This window comes from Etheostoma spectabile, chromosome 14, assembly GCF_008692095.1.
Source record: "Etheostoma spectabile isolate EspeVRDwgs_2016 chromosome 14, UIUC_Espe_1.0, whole genome shotgun sequence".
NCBI classification, from domain to species: Eukaryota; Metazoa; Chordata; class Actinopteri; order Perciformes; family Percidae; genus Etheostoma; species Etheostoma spectabile.
This window is the reverse complement of record NC_045746.1, coordinates 19,539,537-19,560,855: the sequence shown is the minus strand read 5'-3', so window position 1 is coordinate 19,560,855 and position 21,319 is coordinate 19,539,537. Positions and strand designations below refer to the sequence as shown.

At 40.8% G+C, this 21,319-nt stretch overlaps 1 protein-coding gene across 1 annotated transcript in view; it reads left to right on the top strand.

The window, feature by feature from the left end:
• The window catches only part of erf (Ets2 repressor factor), a 39,279-nt gene extending 28,605 nt beyond the window's left edge, over positions 1-10,674 (top strand). Inside the window, exons 3-5 of the mRNA XM_032535912.1 lie at positions 1,809-1,921; positions 4,747-5,657; positions 5,770-10,674. Of these exons, the coding sequence (XP_032391803.1) occupies positions 1,809-1,921; positions 4,747-5,657; positions 5,770-6,408 (1,663 nt within the window). The 3' untranslated portion in view covers positions 6,409-10,674. The remainder of the gene's footprint in view (positions 1-1,808; positions 1,922-4,746; positions 5,658-5,769) is intronic.
• The last annotated feature ends 10,645 nt before the right edge of the window (positions 10,675-21,319 follow it).

Sequence of the window (21,319 nt, the reverse complement as noted above, 5' to 3'; positions counted from 1 at the left end):
ACACACACACACACACACACACACACACAGTCCTGCTCTACTTTGTTCTGTATTGTACCAAACGCCAGTGACTCATGCTCTCATCACAATGAAACAGAGATACAGCTGCAGGGCACGGTTTCAAAGTGACAAATATTATATCCGTTTTTTTAAGTGTCACAACTAATGTGACTGATTTAAGAAAATTTATATTTTACTTCACTGTAAGAATCTTATCTTTACTTCTATTTTGTAGGGCTGTGTGTTATGTATGTTATATGTGCATAATGTTATTTGAGATTGTCCTCCATCAAGTTTAGACTTGGCTTATTAAATAGCATTTTAAAAATACTGGTGGATGTAATGTTGAGTTATTGTGTTTACAGAATATTACTCCCTTCACGGGTATTTGCTATTTACCATTATATTTTATTACTGTGTTTTTACCTGTACGTAAGCAGTTATGAATCTTGTGTGTTATATCATGTCTGTTATTTACACTATTGATCGTGTTAGACCGATGGATGTAGGTGATGAAGGAAAAATGGATCACTGGGTGGATGAAAAGCAGTTACCTACCTTGTCTGATTTAACATTCAGCCTCTGCCGCTGGAGAACAGCTCAGTTATAACTTATTGACAGGTTTGCATTCAAGCAAAACTGCATTTCTATATACAAATCTAGCCACTGAGCTCCTTTTTGCTCAATTCTTCTGGGAAACGATGAATAATGTATTATATTTCTCAGAATGAAGTGGCCGGTCTCAGCTGAATGAGAGACAGTGATTTACAAGTTCTTATGTAAAGAAATATGAATGTAGTTTTGTCCTTAGGCTATCGGTGAGTCACAGGGAGCCATGTTATCTGTTAGATGAGCTGTCAGTGGCTCTCTATTCACTCCTTTACATTGCTCTGTGTGTTGACAATGACTAATACACTACTACTGATGGAGCCTCCTGGGTAAGATCAAATCACAACGGCTGTCCCACTTCCTTTAGTGATCACAGTAAGATTTTAGAACGTGTACATGCACATTGTAAGCAGCTTGTTTAATTATGTGCTGTACACCGAGTAATTTAGCATTGCCATGCAGGTAGTGCTCTGTACAGTGACATTGTGGCTTCTGTAATATTAAAACGTTGTTTGTAGCCTTTAATATAGTCTCGATTCGATTCAGAATCGATCCTTGATTCAATAAGAAGAAAGGGGGGGGCACTATATTTTGGCTGCTACTTTGGTACACTGTAAAACCAAACATGGCGAAGCAGCGTTCAGTTTTTAACATATCAGGAACAAACTCCCAGAAAGCTGAAGGTCCGTTGCCACTCAGTTCTTTAAGTCAATGCTGAAGACTTGTTATTTTTGATGCAGTCTTTTTTTCTTTTCTTTTTTTTTAAATCAAGTAATTGTTCATTTCTTACGCGGCACCGTAACTTTTATTCTTGTAATTTCAAGCTGTCTTATTCTATTTTAGCTTGTTTTTATATTCTCTTTAAAGAATGTTCTTAATTGAGACTTTGAATTGACTTATTGCTAAAATGTTCTGTATAATAATAATAAAGCTGTCTTCCACTGTGAATAATTGCTGGCCAAGTGAGTCATTTTGTGGCCTGCAGGAGAAATCTTACTTCAGATCATAGTTTCAGCTGATATATGTGAACTTATCCATGGTTTTACACTTTTTAATGTTTGGATAAACCAAATTGTGGCCACCATCAGAGGTTTACCGCAAATTGCTTTAATAATAATAATAATAATAATAATAGTAACAAAACTAAAATGCTAACTCGCTGGGAAATAACGCTGTTTGTCCTCTCTTTCTTGTTGTAGATATTACTACAACAAGAGGATCCTTCACAAGACCAAGGGGAAGAGATTCACCTACAAGTTCAACTTCAACAAACTAGTGCTGGTCAACTACCCCTTCATCGACATGGGCTCTGGTATGTACACAATCACATGTATGTACCTGACATCCCAGGTTGGCGCACCATCAGCTGACAGACACTGAAGAGCTGATGGCTCCCTGACGGAGTGTCTTAAGATGTACGTGTTACAATTAAAAAGCACTTAACCAGGGCTTATGGTTTTTGAAAGCAGGAATTGTTAGGCTTTTTTCAGCGGTGGTTGGTGGAGTTATAACCTTGTGTCTAACCAATGTTTTTCTTCTGCCCTGATGATTCCCTGGCAACTGAAATTCATGGTTATTTCTGATGAAAAGAATGAAGTCACACTTGATAGTGAGGACGGAGCGCATACAAAAGGGTTTTGGCCTTCAGGTGTCTGACTTTGAGGTCCTTGTGTGTTAATATTACAATTTGATCAGCAAAAATAACTGCTGAACTTCACACTGTTTACTTGCTAGCCAAGATGCTACTACACTTGCTTCCTGTAGCATTACAGGAAGGCAATTCTAATTTGATATTTTGCAATTTATTTTGCAATTTAGTTTGAAAGTCAGTTTGCAGTCATCTGCAAAGATGGCTTTTGAGAAAAGGCCCAGAGATTGTATACACCTGAGACATTTTAATGTAATAGTTAGAAATGTTCCAGTCAGTGTGGTGGACAACTCACCAGTTTACCTGCCAAAGAGACATCTTCTAGGTACACACAATCTAAATCATATTCATATCAAGTATGTTCACCCCTAATTTTGCAAAGAAAACTCAATCAGATACTATCCTAGTAGAAGCACAAATCATATACCAAACCGAATTTGGGTGTAGTGTGTGTGCATGTATCGGCCTGGTTACTGTGTGTTTGGTGTCTTTGAAGACATCAGTGTGCCACGTCCCAGTTTATCCCTCTCCTCTCAAGTCGTCTCTCGTTCTGGTCCTGGCCACCCAGTGTAAACACAGCCCATATGGAGCGTTGGATACTGGGTGACATAAGTGCAGCACGAAACTTTAATTATAGTCTCCGTGTGATGTGGCCCACACACTGACATGTTGTGATATGATGGTTTCATACAACGGTTACACACACACACACACACACACATGCCCTACGTCAATCTAGATTGATAGGCACGTAGAGACGCTCAAATATACACACTAGATAAACACACCATTTTTTTTCCTCCTCATCTTCTCTGACACACATGGTTGCGCTTTAAAAAAAAAAAGAAAAAAAAAAACGACTCACACACACTCAGCGGTACTGGAAAAAAACAGAGGAACCCAACCCATGTTTGTGATGGCAGTAAGAGCGACTTTTCCAATATTTAATTCTGGCACATGCACAGATGCCAAGAATGTATTGCAGTGCCACTGTCTCCATGGCAGGAGAGAGAGAGAGAGAGAGAGAGAGAGAGAGAGAGAGAGAGAGAAAGAGGAGGGGTTGAAAGAGAAGGGAACTTGTGCTTTTGTATAACCCAGTGTTTTCTTTTGTGTGTGCCTGTGACCCTCTGGGTAAAATAGTGGAGTTATGGGAGACTTGTGACCCACTCTCATTAGTTACTTTTTCCCCTCTCTTCAGTTTAAAGGTCCGGTGTGTAACGTACAGTATGTAGTTGTTATTTATCAAAATCGGTGTTGCCTGTTCACAAACTTGTCCTTTTTCATGAATATTTACCACCACCATTAATTCCAAGTATTCCTATTGGCTTGAAATTTTACATTTGCATTCACGTGAACTGGAGTAGACTCTCCATATTCATGCACCATTTTGAAGTACGTTAGCCGGTAAGGGACATACAGGACATACTGCTCCGCCTTTCGTGTTTTTGCCGTCACATGATAAACTAACGGGTGCTGCTGTTGTTGCTTCCCGGGCCCGGCAGGTTGAAGAAGGAAACATGAAGGACCACACGTATTCAAAATCCATATTTCACGAACAGGAGTCTGCTTCTTCGCCCAGAAAAGGAAAAAGGAAATTGAAAAGGGCAAGAGACCGGCCTTTTGAAGCGTAAAGGTTACTGTAGCTGTAATACGTACTTGGAGCTGCGTGGCGCGAGAGATTTGATAGCGATAAATGATCTCAACGCTAGATGGGAGAAATTCCTACACATTGGACCTTTTTAAAGGGCTGGTTCATCACAAAACAAAAAACCTTTCTTTGTTGTTGTTTTCTCACTTAGCCCCGGTGGTATCTTGCCATGCAGATGTTTTTTGGTTTTATTTGTCCATGTCTGTCTTTGGGTGTTAATGGAAATCTTTAAACAGTCATGTCTCCATCCAGAACAATGTCCTGGTTACTCCTGGTAGGTCCTGGTAAGGTCCTGGTACAACAACACACAAACGATTCCGCTTTCCTTGCACTATCCATTTTTGTCGTCGTCTTGTTGTGTTATGGTTTCTTCTTCTGCTGCCGGTTTGTATACAGCGGGCAAGCTTTATGCGCATGCTCCGCCTCTTTGTTTTTTGGGGGTGAATTTCAGTAGCAGAAATAGCGCCACCTATAGGCCTGGGATGTGAAGTAGCGTGAGATTGGTTTGTGAGAACCTTATACTGCATCTCTCAAACTAAAAGCTATCCTCATACCCAGACGCCATTAGAGAAGAGGGAGGAAAGGCTCTATGCCCTTTTTTGTATTTTCCAGAGAGCTGGGTTAGTCCTATAAGCTTGCTGCTCTGAAAAAAATCAGGCGTGTTCCTTTTTTACATTAATACCAATATATATGAGATTTTGCATGTTTTTGGTTTCACTTTGGCTTTCTATAAGAGGATGAGCCTGGTTTATGTCATCATCTTTCTTGTTTTTTAAAAACACTTAAACATAAAAGTGTTGATTTAACAAACTCACCCGTTCCCTTTTTCTCTTTCTCACAGGTCGGGTCCCTCAGAGTGCCCCCCCAGTTCCAACTGGAGGCAACCACTTTCGTTTCCCTCCTTCCACGCCGTCAGAAGTCCTCTCATCCAGTGAGGAGCTGCGCAGCCCAGGCATGTTCAGCAGTGTGGCTCGCCGCATGGCCCGGGGTTCTGTGAGCGACTGCAGTGACGGCACCTCCACTAACTCGGAGCTGGAGGAGGCTATGGGGGCCGATGAGAGAGGCATGGGGCCTGAGAGGGCTTACAGGGGCCTACTTCCTCCACGTCTGCCTCATGATTCCTTCTTCAGGGTCTACCCAAACCCAGCAGGGCTTGCAAGACATGGGCCCAGGGTCCACCCAGACCCTCTGTCTCCATTCCCTGTGTCCCCCCTGCCTGGCCCCGGGGGTCTTCTGGCCCCAACTCTGTCCCCCGCCCTCTCCATGACCCCTACCCCCCACTTGCCCTACACCCCTTCTCCCTCCCTGTCCTCTCCCATGTTGGGCTCCCACTTCTCCTTCAACCCGGAGGACATGAAGCACTACCTGCAGGCCCACACCCAGTCTGTCTACAACTACCACCTCAGCCCCCGAGCCTTCCTCCACTACCCCAACATCATTATTCCTCAGCCCCACCGCCCCACCCCAGAGAAGCCAGCTGCCCATCACCTCCACGGGCAGCAGCAGCACCCGTCACCGTTCTCTCATTCGCTCAGCCAGCAGCCAGGTGGCGGAGAGGAGGGGCAGCAGCACCCATCACCGTTCAAGTTCAAGCTGCAGCCGCCGCCGCTTGGACGCAAACAGAGGGAATCTGGAAGCTCACTGGCTGCTGCTTCTTCTTCTTCTTCCTCTTCCTCCAGCCAATCCTCCTCATTCACAGGGTCAAGTCAGAAAATCAACTCTGCCTTGTCTGCCGGGCCTCCTAAGATCAAGGTGAGACCTTCAACAGACACAGAATGTGGTGTTTGTGGTTTTGTAAATTCCTCTCAAACATTTTTAGTATGATAAATGAAATGTCTTGATGTAAAATACTCTTACTCTCCAGGTGGAGCCCATTTCTGACATTGAGTCAGAAGAAGAGGTGGAGGTGACTGACATCAGTGATGAAGATGAGCTCAATCATATTGATGAGGATGAAGGTGACATCTTCAGCAGGACGGCACATCACCATCATCATCAGCTCAACGACCATCTCCGAGCTAACGGAAATGGGAGCAGCCATGCTGCCCCTCCGCACAGTAACCCTGATGACGACCCTGATGATGATGAGGTCTTCAAGACTCCTGCCACTCCTTCCCTCAGCAGCGGCAGCCTGGCCTTCCCTCTGATCAACCTGAAGAGTGAGCCGGGTCAGGCAGCTCCCATCAGCCCTGGAGGCACACGCTGCATCCCGCTCAAACTCCGCTTCAAACGCCGCTGGAGCGAAGACCAGAAGATGGAGGCGGACGGAGAGAGGGATGAGGCAGAGGACAAGAAAGTGAGGGCTAACGGAGAGGAGGAGGTGGAGGGCAAAAGAGAGGAGGTGGGCAGGAGAGTGGGGGAGGTGGAGAATGGGGGAGGAAGAGAAGGAGCAGGAGGTGTTATTTTGGGGTTGATGCTGCCACCGCCTCCCACCCAGCGCCGAGCAAGCTCCGAGCTGCAGAGGGCCACAGCACAGCTGTCATTGGAAAACACTGGCTGCTGAGTCTCATGCACACATACGTACACACACACAGACACACACCTCTGAGTCTTGTCTACAAACTTAATAGTTTTAGACAATTATGCTTTGTGGTTTCTTGACGGCAGTAGTGACTGTAGCCGGTTTTGTTTGCTTAAGGTGAAAGGTGGAGACAGTACCTGAAAGGTGATTATACAAACACACTTAAATGTTGTACCGTATGTAGAAAGTTTGTGCAATAATTAAAGGTGGTGCTGTGAGGTCACCACAAGCTCCTTCAATTACTTAACGTTAAACAAAAAAAATGTCCCTGCATGTGTGACATCTATATACTCACAATGCGTTAAAGGACCAGATGTTGACATGATTACCTCTCAGGTTTTGTCACTATTGGCAGCATTAACACCTTTGACTTCGTACCTTCCTATGGCCAGTACTGTTAGCAAGCAACCACTAGCCATATAGCCTGCGTAAAAGCATAGATGTGCCTGTGTAGCTTCTAATGTTCTGCAGGGCAAGACACCTTTGTGCCCCTGGTACATCTTCAGACATGAACACAGCAGACAGTATTTTTGCTGTGACTTACAATTAAGAGATAATCAAACATAGTTTGTATATTTCCTTCTGACCCCTTTTTAACATTAGAGTCATACAGAGAGGGAGTCTGCTCTTAATATCTCCTAGGAATTGCACATTGCCTTTTCAACACCTCATAACGCCAGTTAAATATGCCAGGGATCACCTCACATCACACCTGTGCCCAGATTGTCTTTTTAATGGGTCTATTTGTTTATCTGGTGCAGTGAAACTAGTCACAGTCACCCAAAAGCATACATAGGCTGGATTGTACAGCAGTGGATAGACTGATTTTTCTTACCCACACCTGGCTCACTTAAAGGTAGTGAGCCCTCCTACTTACTTCTCCCTCTCTCCTCATTTGTACTCACCGTAACAGACATATAGATCCTGATGTTACTAAAACACTTTTAACAGCGCTGATAGAGATTACAGAAGTGCCTGTCTGTCTGCTCGCATCACCAAGCAGTCGTTTACAAAATGGAGGGCAATAAGAAGAAAATAAGCCCTTGCTCCGATGCATCTTACAGACTGAAGAGGGTGAAGAAGCTCTCCCAATCACAGTCTTTTCTCCAGGACACTATCAGACTACAGACTGAGTTGAGTGGTCTCTTCGTCCTCGGCTCATTCACTACAGTGTATAAAGACATGAAATGAGGGTGGAACTGTACATCTTGAGGACAGTCAAAGTCTGAGTGAGAAGGAGAGGAAGATTGTGATGAACTGGCTTTGATCTCTCAACCTCTGGCCTGCCACACAAGACATTTGTCAGCTAGCAGATGGACGTGGTTCTCGCTCTACAGAGCAATCACCTGGGTTTCTGAGGAAAGAAATCAGTCTCTCCTTTTCCTCTTCACTTGTTGAAGAAAAGAGGAAGCAGCTACTAGAACGGCTGTATTTAGAGATACACGTGTTTCTGTGTGGACCCATAGCCGGTGTAAAAGCATCAGGCCTCGAGAATACAGAGGGTGTCTCAGCTTGTCGTGTCCCCGCGTGACTTCGCACAATCTTTAAAGGGTTCGAGGGCATTCGTAGTATTTTCTCCCTCCAACATACAGATCAGCAGCTCTCTTCTGCATTCCCCCCGTTTGTTATTTTAAAGACTGTATTCTTTCTGTCAAAGGAGGCTTGTGCCTCTTAAGAACATGGACAGTATTTCAGGGCATTTGCGGTGATCTGAGGACTTTCTGTATTTTGGAGACAATAGCCGAATCTGTTCATGTGATGTTTTTGAGACGCGACGATTGAAGCGAACTGATTTGTCTAGGGGAGAACGGGGAACCATGTAATGAATGTCAAGCATCAAGGTTAACTCAGGCAAACCTTCACTGCGATATCGAGAAAAAAAACTTATTTTTATGACGTTTTACTCGTATAGTTCCAAAAAGAGAGAAAAAAAAAAACATTGTGCCCATTTTAACGAACAAATAATTCCAAATAAGATTGTGCCTTTTTAAAGCCAACGAGAGTTTTATCAAGTCACCCCCAGCAAAATGTTTTATCAAAAACAAACACACACAGTACCACCATGCCTTCTGTTTTTTGTAAAAGAGAGATACAGAATAAGTAAATCTACACATATATATTTTATTCGAATATATATTGAATTCAAATATTATATTTCAATATGGTCATTTGATACAAATCAGGAAAATCCTATTTTTAACGGTAAAGATGTGTATATATTCTAATGGGCATATTATTCCCAGTATAATTCAGCCTTTGCCTTCTCACCCTTGCCTTCTCTTGACCGTTGAGCTGCAGCGACAAAGGCCACCAGTATCAGAGTTTTATATTTATATTGTAAAAAAACAAACAGTTATTGTGTAATCAGGGGGTGGAGAAAGTGATGGGACGAGGATAAATGATACATTTTCAACCAGCCCCAGGTCAAATCATATTTACCTTGTTGGGGGGCGTGTTTGTTTTATCATCCCTGGAGTAGCAGATAGGCGGGGTTTCCCACATCAGGAAACTGGAAGGTGAATTTAATTCCCTTTTTCTGTTAACATTTTAGCTCTTTTTACCTTGTCCCGCATGCTTACCCGCCTGCAACTCAAAAACAAGTATTTAGCAGCCACTCTTTGACCCCAGACTGCTTTAAAGAAATGCGTTTTTTAACTGTAACTGGAGCTGGTGACGGACTCTGTGTTCAGAGCAGACATGATTCTGATTGGATGACAGCAGGTTTTCGCCTCGCAAAGCCAGCAGGACCGCCGCTGCTGATGTGACGTGATATGAGCGTGGACTCTGGACTCATGCAGGCTTTGTGTGAACCGAGTGCGTATGGGCTGGTCTGAACCCTTCCCATACGCAACACACACTCTCTCTCACACACACACAAACACACACACACACACACCTCACTCACCCTGTCTTGGTTAAAGTGAGGCTTTACTGTGGCCAGAATAAAGGGAAACATGACATCACACGTGACATCAGACGCCCCCACAGTCTCTCTGGAGTAGACTGCAAACCATAGAAACTACACACACACACACACACGCACGCACGCACGCACACACACACACACACAGGAAATGGAGTCACAAAACCTCAGAGCGGAGTGGAGAGAGAGGGACTTCCCATAACCTGACTCCCTCATTCTGCTCGGTGTGTATGTGCACTTGTGAATGTGTAGGTTCTATAGTTATGCTATCTACACACACACACACACACACACACACACACACACACACACACACACACACACACTTTTCTACACAGTTAAGAAAGGACAAGCCAGATGAAGTCTTCGCCTGGGGTATTTAGTCCCAGTATTCTTGTCCAGATTGTCCATCTCGCTCCAGTCTCAAATTTATTTTGAGATTTTTCCTCACCAGGTACAAAAGAACTCCCCTCTATCCTTCTGATTGGCTAGTTACATTATCAGCATTGTAAAGAGTCAAACCTCCCACTTTTTTGCCATTTGTAAGTTTAGATTGCTAAGAAGTGCAAGCAAAAAACTAAATTTTAGGTAACTTGAAGGCAGTTTTGAAAGTGTCTGGTAAAGCAGAATACAAACACCAAGCTGTACCTGAACTGTTGCACCTGTGCTGCCTTACCTGCCGTGGCTTCAAACACAAAACGCACCAGAATGACCCTTTCCCCACAGGTCGGTATTTTCACTCCTCGATTTAATCGATGCTTATCATTTCTTCTGTATTTTTTTCAGACATATTACTGTTACTCTTGTAATTATTATATTATTAACATGACTCTTTTTGATTATTTTGTACCCTCTTGCCCATGGACCGGTCTCTTCTCCATGAATTCTGTTTTTCTAGTTGGTGTCAGTGCACTCTTCTTTCTTTCTTTCTATTTTCTTTTTACTCATGCTGATTTTATAACCATGTTACCATGGACAAGAGGAGGGTCACATAATCCCCACACGATATACAGCAGGGGAATAAACTATTGTTTTCATATTATGTTGTATATATTTTTTTTTCCATTTTGGAGGATTCTGTATGAAAAAAGATTTGTACTGTTTAACCATTGTATTTGAAATGCGTCCCCTGTCCTCTTTCTGGTCGTCTCCATCTCTCTTCTCATGTCCACCTCAACACTGAGCTGTCACTCCAGAGGAGAGACGGAGACTTGTAGTTTTTATCATGGAGGAACCACCTGTACTTCAGTTTCTCGTCTATCTGTTCATCTTCATTTGTAATTAAACAATAATCAGGGTTCATTAAAAAAAAAGGTGAAAATGGATGTCAGTTTCTCTCTTTTTCATTTATTCACCTTTTTCCACTGGTGGAATGTAACTACACTTAAGAACATAAGTAAAGTTTCGAGGTACATGTACTTTAGGAGAGTATATCTCACTACAGAATACTTCTACCATGTTTTGGAGGCAGGTCTTGTAATTTTTTTTACTTCATCAATTTTATAACTTTAGTTGGAAGCTACTTTGCATTTTTAGATTCTTAATACAAAATGTAAATTAATTAAAATGAAGGAGCAATTATTGTAGGTTAGTGCGCAGAAGCAGCTCAGTGGCGTTTTAACCCTCCAAACTTCGCCCTCCAGGCAGCTAACCCTGACATTAACCCTTAGCGTAACCATGCCTGGGACGCCGCAGAAGCGGGGGATGGGGGGGGGCAAGCTAGCCTCGTTTTGTTTGAAAACGCTTAAACAAGAAGTGCCGTCACCCAACATCGCTTAGAGCACCTTTTAGGCTAATTATAACTAATGATAATCCATTAATATATACATTATTATTAAATGGGCCGTTCTGCATAACGAATATTTTTGATATTTGAGTATATTCTGATGCTAGTACTTCTGTACTATCACTTTAGTAAGGTTTTAAATGCAGGATTTCCCCTTGCAACAGAGTAGTTTTACACTGCAGTGTTGCTTAGAGAGCTGAAGACTTCTTCCACCGCTGTTGTCTTTATTCCTTCCTTAAAGTGTCTTTTAATAAAAAAAATAACCAAGAATAAGAGTGTGCATAGAAGAGGTGTTTTGTACTGACTTAAAATACATTGAATTATATACCTTAACAAAAATGTAATTTTTCAACATAGAGATAAAATGATTAGTCAAATAAACTAGTTGTCGACTATTCTGATAACCAGTTAATCATTTAAGTAAAAATACTGCCTTAAGTGATAGTAAAAATGCTGCCTTAAGTGATAGTAAAAATACTGCCTTAAGTGATAGTAAAAATACTGCCTTAAGTGATAGTAAAAATACTGCCTTAAGTGATAGTAAAAATACTGCCTTAAGTGATAGTAAAAATACTGCCTTAAGTGATAGTAAAAATACTGCCTTAAGTGATGAGAAACTGAATATTTTGGGGGTTTGGTCTGTTGTTCGGGCCAACAAGCAAATCACCTTGGCCTTCGGGGTTTTTTATAAAACATTTTCTGACATTTCATAGAGTAAACAATGGTTATTTTTCTTACTAAACAATAACTAATTGTTAGTCAGATCCCTAATTAGTCACCCAGAGGACAATTTGTGTTTAGTTATCAATTGGTCTGGGGGAAACACACACGCATTGGCCATCCTGTATCACTGAGTCAGATCTCCTTCCTTTATGATGGTGGATGTGTACAACCTGCATCCTCTCTCTCTCTCTCTCTCTCTCTCTCTCTCTCTCTCTCTCTCTCTCTCTCTCTCTCTCTCTCTCTCTCTCTCTCTCTCTCTCTCTCTCTCTCTGAATGCTTTATGTCAACAGCAAGTCAAGTATTTTGTACTTGTCAAAGTGCTGGCACATTTTATGTAAAGAAAAGCCATCCGGGGATAAGCATGCTCACAATAGGCCTGTGATGGATTTTTTTGTCCCTGGCTTAGAGACAACACACAGACCTTGATGGCAGCGCTTTGGTTATGACAATAGGAAGGATTCAGGAAAATGGAGTGATGCTTGTGTGAGGCAGACCTTCTGTTTAGGAGCAGTTGAGTATTTGTAAGAAATTGTTGGTCTTTGTTGGACAGAGTTTTCATTGTGTAGTTTTGTTTAGTGTGTGCGTTCAGATGAGAGAGATGTTTTTGTGGTTCAGTGAAAGACCGGGTTAATCAGATGGGTCAGATGTTAAAAATGGCCCGTGTGTTCATTTTCATTAATGTTTTTATTTTATTATTTTTTTTACTTTACATTTATACCAAATGTTTAACTGTTTAGATTCTGTTCTTGAGTACAGCATCACGACAGCATTAGTCACGATTGCCCCGACAAAATCCCGGAAAACTTTAATAATTCAAATAGGCTACTAATTGTGTCCCAGATGACACCTCAGTGATCCACCCACCTCGTGTTTTTACTTCTGCTGAGATGGAAGTTTTAATTAGGCTACTCACCAGACTGGCAAATCTTCTCCATACACAATGTGGGTTTATCTCTATCTCATGATGTGAATCAGACACATGACTGTGCCCCCTCTTTGGGTTCTGGTTGGTCCTGGTTTGACTAGAAAGTCAGAATTTGTGCCCGAGGGATTGTTTTTAAACGCTTGATGACGTCTTAAAAAAAAGCTTGTTTTGTTGAACCAACAACACCCCAACGACTTCACAATCCCAGAGGGATAGGAAAACCACTTAATCTTCACATTTTAGAGGCCGGGGCAAATCAATTCTTGCTTAAAAATGACTTAAATGATTAATATATTGTGAAAATAGCTGCCAGCTCTAGCCAAAACATCACAAGTTCAGTTTGTTGTGAAGCCTTTAAATATTTATTTCTGTTACTTTCCCACAGTTCACCTCAGAGGGGTCTTAGGCTGCAGGTCAAGATGAGCATCACAAGACTCAGTTTTACTAAAACAGTACAATAAAATGTAGGTTTGAGGTTGACTTTGTTCCCTACTTTTCTGAGCTTTTAACTCAGATCTCGCTCTTACTCCTGCAGTCACAGAGATAGATTTTGGACTTAATTGAGACACCTTTATGTTTTCCCCGTCCTGTTTATGTAGGCTGCAGTATAATAATCACTAGACAACCTTTAAAAACCGCGAGAGCAAAAGCCTCCAGTTGATTTTTCTCCTGGTGTCTCTCTAAAACTCTGGCTCTCCCTGCTGTCAGTTTCTAGTAGTACACCTTCTTGTACACACCTTTCCTTTCCCGCATGTTCTCTGGAAACTCTCGCGAGACTTGTCAGTGAATTGTGGTGGGACCATATACTGTATTAACGACCTTAGACAGTTAAAGAAGGGTGGGACGGCATGTGTAACCTCTATAACTGTTCACAGTATGTGTGTATGTGAAACCGTAATGACTCAATAATTGAGTGTTTTCCTGTGTGTTACATTAAATGAAAACACACATTTATGTCTAGACTCATCGTTTCCGTCTGAAAACACATAGTCAGGGAAAAGTCTACATCATGGAAGGTAATGGAAATATCACAGGGTCCACGTGCTTAGCTAGCTCGTTAATTATCATCATTACCAGAGTTTGGTAACGTTAGGTCAGTTTAGCATAACAGCTTATATTGGGGGAGAAATAACACTGTGATTTTATTTTATTTTTTACAAAAAATATGAACTGAAAATGGTATAAGTCAATTTTTTTTCCATTGAATTGGATTGTTAAATCAAACAACTCTAATGCTAAATATGAAGCTAGCTTACATCCGGCAGTCAACAAACTTGATAACTTGTTCAAGTTCTCACGTATTTGTAGACTTTTTTATATATATTTTTTAATCTGTGTGTGTGTGTGTGTGTGTGTGTGTGTTTCCCCCTGTTTCCCGTCTTTATGCTAAGCTAAGCTAACAGGCTGCAGTTGACCACACATAGATAGTGGTCATGATAGTGGTAAAATATTTGTATGGCAATTTAAGTTATGTTTACTTTATTTTACCCTGCTTCATGAGTCATGTAGGTTCTCAAACATATTACAATCAAATAGACATTCAGTTACCCTTCTGTGGTAGATTGATGTGCTAAAAGCAGTGGTTTAAGAGATATTTTTACTAAGTAAAAGTAGAAATACTGCAGTGGAAAAAATAAAAGTCTACCATTCAAACTCTTACCTAAGTAAAAGTACAAATGTATTAGCAATAAAATATTTTTAAAAGTAAATTGTGTTATCATGCTGAATGGCTCCTTTCAGAAATATATATATATATATATATATATATTATATTTAATTGTTAATCATATATTTTGATGTAGTAATGTGTACATCACTTTAATATTGCAGCTGCTTGAAGTGAGTTCATTTTAATTACTTAACGTACGACTGGGTAGCCTTACCTGTGTATTATAATAATAATGTATTATAATGTATTAGTTAATTTGTATTTTGTATTCATAATTTAAATGTGCAAAGTAACTCAAGCTGTCAAAAAATGTAGTAGATTAAAACATACAATTTGCTGTCAAAATGAATAGGAGTAGAAGTATAAGGTAGCATAGAGCAGAAATACTCATGTATAATACGCAAAATGGTACTTAAATACAGTACTTGTGCAAATGTCCTTAGTTACAGTCCACCACTGGCTCAATGGTATTCCTGTAGCAGCTATTTAACACATGACTGATTCTCTGTATCCGTCATTTTCTATTTTTTTCCTCACTTTCACAGTCTCTTTGTGTTCTCATTTTTAAAATCCTGTTAATCATTCCAGTATTTGTTTCATCTCTCTGACCACCAGCTCTCGTCCTCCCCTCCGCCTCCCTGTCTCTCCCCTCCGCCTCCCTGTCTCTCCCTTCTCCCCTGCAATCTGATTTGAAGCATTCATCGGCTGCTGATCTCAACAGGGGCCGGGCCGTGTTGAGTGGAGGCTGATTGACGGGCTGTTTGGTCTCCAGCGGAGAGGGATTGTTGTCTGGCTGTGGGACGAGGTCAGAGGTCACAGTCCAGAGAGGCCGAGACAGAAACCAGAGCACAATAGAGGGCTAATTACCATGCATTGTTGCCGAGCTCATGCTGGGACTCCGCCTTCAACTTTCACCATAAGGTCACAGCGAAAACTCTGGACCTCCGACATTTGAAACCTGGTGAGACACATGATCGATATCGATATTGATTAATTATGTTATTATCATAGGCAGTGTGTTTATATGAGTGTGAAGGGTCGGCTCAATAGACAACAGCTTAGCCGGTTAATTGCTTAAAAACAAGATAAGTGTCTCTTACTATTATAGTAACTGACAAATGATTAAAATAATATGTAATTAGATTGAAAGTAATCAAATATTTAAAATTTAAATTATATATGTAAATGAAAGCCGATCATTTAGAAAGGAAACTATTTTGCTACTTTTGATCAACTTTGAGACTGAATCAGGAAAAAAAGGGATAAAATATATTATTGTTTGTTTTTTGGTCCAAAAAAAAACATCTGTGCCACATTATATATAGTCTCTGTTCATTAGTATCCTAATTGAAATTTAGGAAAAGTTAGATCAACAAGTTTAATATGTTGTGTAACTCTCGTTTGTTTCCTAATGAATCAATGTGAATGAGATCCACTTTATTAGGACTCACCTTTTATTTATTTATTTAATTGTTTTGCTTTCAACGTCCTACTCCATTACAGTTACTTCCTCCTAATGTTGCACTATAGCACCCACAACTGTTAAAACACGGTGAATTGGAGGCTATGAACCCAGTAAGGACATACTTAATTAAGTTGACAGTATAAGTATAGAGGAGAAGTTTAATTTTAAACACTATAATAAAAGTTCAATGAAACACAGAACTCACTGTGGACAGGTTGGCTTAGTGCTTGAGCAGGTAGTCAGTATGCGTGAAGGATTAAATGCTGACAGTTGAGTATTCGTGCAGCAGCAGGCGTGTGAGTGTATTTCTGGAGGCAGATCGTCCTCACGGCTCAGTGAACCGGCAGAGCAGCATCTTCGGTAATAAGGATTCATTATCTGTGGGAGTCACAACAAGACAACATCCACTAGCTGCTGCTCGGCTCCGTTGCCTCGTCAACATGTTCTCATCCGGCAGAAGAATAAGTGTAGAGATCAGTGTTATTTCAATAACCCTTTATAGCAAGCAATGAACAACGTCAAAACCCAGCTTAAGACTCAAAATCACATGTTGAAATGGTCTCATGTGTTACTTTTAGCCAAGAAGCAAACCTCAGACTATCATAGCAATCACAGCATCATTCGAGGGGTACTAGAGATTCTACTTCTTCTAATATATCTTATATATGTACACAGTGGAGATAAAAAGTATAAAAAGGTTATTGTAAGTTTTTATTTCCCCCCCTCAAAGATATCAGTTTGTTTTTAATTGAATTGTTCACCTTATAGGTCACATTAAATGTGGAAAAAGTTGTCTCTTTGTCTCGTTTTTTTTTACATCACAAAAACCTGGCATTTTAACAGGGGTGTGTAGACTTTTTGTATCCACTGTATATTTTGACCATATATATTGACTATATCTTTATCTTTATTAGAAACCTTTCTTTAAGTTAGTGATTGTTGGCTGCAAATGTAATATATCAGCTGAAAATAACCCTAGTTCTTGTTTCAAGCTCCCTATCTATTTGTCTGTGAAGCCGACGTGTCAAATATCTCAGCTTTACTTTAACTATCTCTAATAGCCGTAACAAAAATGACAATGTCACACAACAAACAAAAATCAGGAGCATCCCACATCGCCAGCGTAGAAGAATTTCATTGTACTGGAAACATGTTTCCTTACTGTGCATATGACAATAAAAAAAGGAATAGGTCGGTGCATTTTAGTTCTAGGATACAGCGCCATCTACTGAGCAATAGAGACTATCGCAGATATTGTAGAAGGAATAAAGAACTGTCACTTAAATGTATCTATCTATCTATCTATCTATCTATCTATCTATCTATCTATCTATCTAGCTATCTATTTGTCTGTCTGTGTGTCTGTCTGTCTAAATAAAAACAGTGCAAATATAAAGTGTAAAACGTGTGTGACTAAATATGCAAATAATAAAAGTAAAATAATGAAATAAATAAATAAAATAAAAAGTGCAACTGAAAAAAGGCACAAAAAAGTGTCAAGAACAGGAAAGTAAAGAAGAGCATGGCGCTGTCTCCCTGCAGCTATTAGATGATGTGCAATGTGTGTGAAAGAACAGTCATCTAAATAAGTACACAAAAAAATTTAAAAATGTAATATATTAGCATTAAATCTACATTATTTAAACTCTTCGTCAGGCTTCTCACACAATGTTTGGAATGCCCATTTTTCAGTCGTGTTAGAAGAAAACAATGACGTCTGCAAAATAGCTGCAATGTGCTCATGTAAGAGGAATGTGCACACTGAAGTATAGAAATTGGTGTCTTATTACTTGATTTGAAAGCAAGTCCCAGAAGTAACATCAGGCTGCACAGGAAGTGGGCATATGTTTTTTGATAGTGGTTATCAAAAGTTTCCGGTATCCTTGACAAAAGAGAGGCATGTAAGGTCTGAATTTTAAACCAAATATACAGTAATTATAAACTGTATTGTGTCATTCTGTATCTCCACACAGGAAATGACAAATACCAGCATCCATACTAAAGTTAGTTAATTTCTCAGTTGGTGGACACGTGTTCATCCTCAATGCAACCGAAATTGAGGAGCAAAAGATCAACCCTTATCTCTGTTGTGTGAAAAGAGATGAAAGGCACAGATATGAGAAGCAATACATAAACTAATCTCTCACTGAGAATATGTGGTGCATTTATTTACACACCAGGATATGAATTGGAGCATGAAAGTTCATTGAATTTGGAAACAGCGGTACAGTAAAAAGATTTAAGCTCTCTATTTATCTGTTTGCAGTGATGGAAAGTACATTCACTCGAATTCTGTGTAGTACAACTTTGAGCTAGTTGTTCTTTACTTCCATTTTATGCTTTCACTCCACTACTTTTCAGAGGGAAATGTTGTGTACATTGTACATACAATACTTTACAAGATGAAGATTTAAAAGATATGGTACAGTTGTCATTGCAGGTTTAAATACACTTTGTTGATAATACTTCTGTACTTTTAAAAGCAAAACTTGAAACAGTATTAAAATAGTGTTATTACTACTTTTACATGAGTGAATAATCTCAGTACATCTTCCAGCACTGCTCAGTTGTTCTGGAGATCTCGACCGACACTGTCCCTCTGCCCTCATCAGTAGATTGGGTTTGCTCAGTTGCCAGGAAACGTTAGAGGTTCAAACTTTCCCTGAGTGACGAGCACCTTCAATTCAATTCAGTTTTATTCATAGCATCAAATCATAACAGAAGATATATCAGGTCACTTTACAGATAGAGTAGGTCAAAACCACTCTCTTTAATTTACAAAGCCCATACAACAAAGTGTATTACTACAATACATGTAGTTTCACTTTGTTTTGTCAATGTTTATGTCACCATTATGTGTACATTTTAATTTATTGGGAATGAGTGCTGACTGTCTTTATGCTAGTCCTATGTCACCTGCCTAGGGACTACGGATGGAAAGTAATTCTGGCACATTTGCATGGTGTTTTTAATACAACAATGTTGTAAAAAAAAAAAAAAAATCATCGCATCAAATAAACCAATAAAATAAAAAACAGTATTTGGAAAAATGTGAACCACCAAAAATGTAACACCAGAAAGATATTTACATTGTTTGCAAAATTACTCAGAGAATTATAGAGGAAGTGGCTATGAGTGACTGCACTCCCATCTTTGATTTCATTATTACAAGCAGGTGCAGGCTGTTAAATCTACTGTACATCTACTCAACCTCAAAATGCTGGCCGGGGTAAAGACGAGTAGGGTTGGACTCATCTGGTCCATCGCTTGCTGTCCATTTGTTCATTTTTTTTCAAACACACGCACTCTTGACTTAGAGAGTGTTTGAGTGTTGGGTCAGGTGCAGTGCAGGGTCCCCGGAGCTGTTTAGCAGTTAAGTGGCCATAATGCATTTAGAGTAAAGTGACTGGGATTGGGGGGGCTTAGCTGCAGCTCTCCGTCTCATTCTTAGAAAGTGCTCAGAGGTGCTAATACCAGCCGGATTTATGGCACTCATTCAGAAACTGCTCAACTTCTGCAGCACTCTCGGTCTACCTCTCGCCATTTCTCTCTGCTACTGTCTGTCTCCCTCTTCCTGTCCCTGGCTTGATTCATGTCGGTCTCTGCGTCTTTCATAACGCTCTTTGCTGTCTGTTTCAGGTCTACCTTTTACCACAAATGTCTCCCTTCACAAAATCATCTCCAGTCACATGGTAAAGCTTTCCTGAGACTTCAATATACTTCAATTTTGGGTCTCTTTAATGTCTCTCAACGGCGCCTTACGAAACCAGCCGCCCCTCAAAGTTTCGTGTTCGCTGTACTCGCCCTACATTTCTGAATACACACTCAGCTACAATGAATGAGCAGTCAGTTAGAGGGAGACAGAGACTGCAGTGCTTTACTATCAGGGGAGGGGAAAATGTCTGGAGATCACACTCACTCTGCACTTACATGTGCAGAATGAGGGTGTCTGTATGTGTTCGTGGTGCATTTTTCACAGATTTATGAGTCACAAGTTACAGCCATGAAATATGCACAATTGCTAGTGTGTGTGTGCAACAAAATAATAATAATAATAAACCTGTACTGTATTTTATTGTATGTGCAACAGTGCATATCTTTATGTTTGCATGCTCAAACAGGCTGCATAGTTAGCACAATATACACGTGTGTGTGTGTGTGTGTGTGTGTGTGTGTGTGTGTGTATGATCGCACAGGACTATGCACAGTTTGTGTGTGCTCCAGTACACGTACATCTTATGTAACGCCTGTACACGTTATAACTCCACTGTGCCTGCTATGTGTGTGTAGATGCTTGCTTGTTTGCGTGTACCTAATTGTGTGTAACTGTGGCAAGTGTACACGCTTGTCTGTGTGTGTGTGTGTGTGCACGTGTCTGTATGTGCGTCTGTGTGTGCGTCTGTGTGTGCGTGTATGGACAACTGCAATGCCGCAACCAGCCAGCTCTGTATCATCATTGACCAAACTCGCCATCTGTGCCTCTAAGCTATAGAAACAGCGAGTCACACTGCTACACAGCAATCCACACACCATTAGTGTCTCATGAAATCACAGTGGGATGCTACTGCGTGTGTGTGTGTTTGTGTGTGTGTGTGGTGTGCACAGGCATGTGCATCTGTGTGTACGTGTGTTTGTTTGTATCCACTCATGCGTGTTTAACTTTTTTTCTGGCTTTTTGCATGTTGTCTTGTATTCATCAGTGTATTACAGCCTGTACCTGCTTGTACACATGAACACACCCCTGCTTGCACACAGTGTGTGTGTGTGTGTGTGTGTGTGTGTGTGTGTGTGTGTGTGTGTGTGTGCAGGGAGGCCCAGAGTGTATATGGGTCACTCTCTTAGGAACCATAATCCCACGTTTGGACCAATTTACTCACTGGGGTTTCACTTTTCCTGATGCCCAAGCTGATGGCAACAAGGATAGTGACCTCACCACAGCATTCGGTCATTGGCCTGCAGACCCCAGGCCTCTCAGCCAATTACACGCTGCTCTGGTGACGTATAGCCTACAGCGGCTGTCCTGATTGGCTGGGGAGGCGGGACCAAGGGATTCTGTGCTGTTTAGAGCACCTCTGATTAACTCGGAGGGAGGAATAGAGAGAGAGAGAGAGTGTGTGTGTGTGTGTGTGTGTGTGTGTGTGTGTGTTTGTGAGAGAAATGGAGAGAGAAAGCATGTGAATTTGGGAGTTGGTGTTCTCTGTGGTTCCTTTAAAACTACATTCAACCTGTGGCTTACATGGATCATAGTGGAGACAATAATGAATAAATAGCACACAGAGAGACATCTATTTTTATTAAAGCTGTTTTTATAAATGTTGGGTTGAAGTTATATTATATGAGACAGCTTGGGACATTACATATTGATCTATATTTAAATTGATAATGTCATGTCAGTGTTTTAT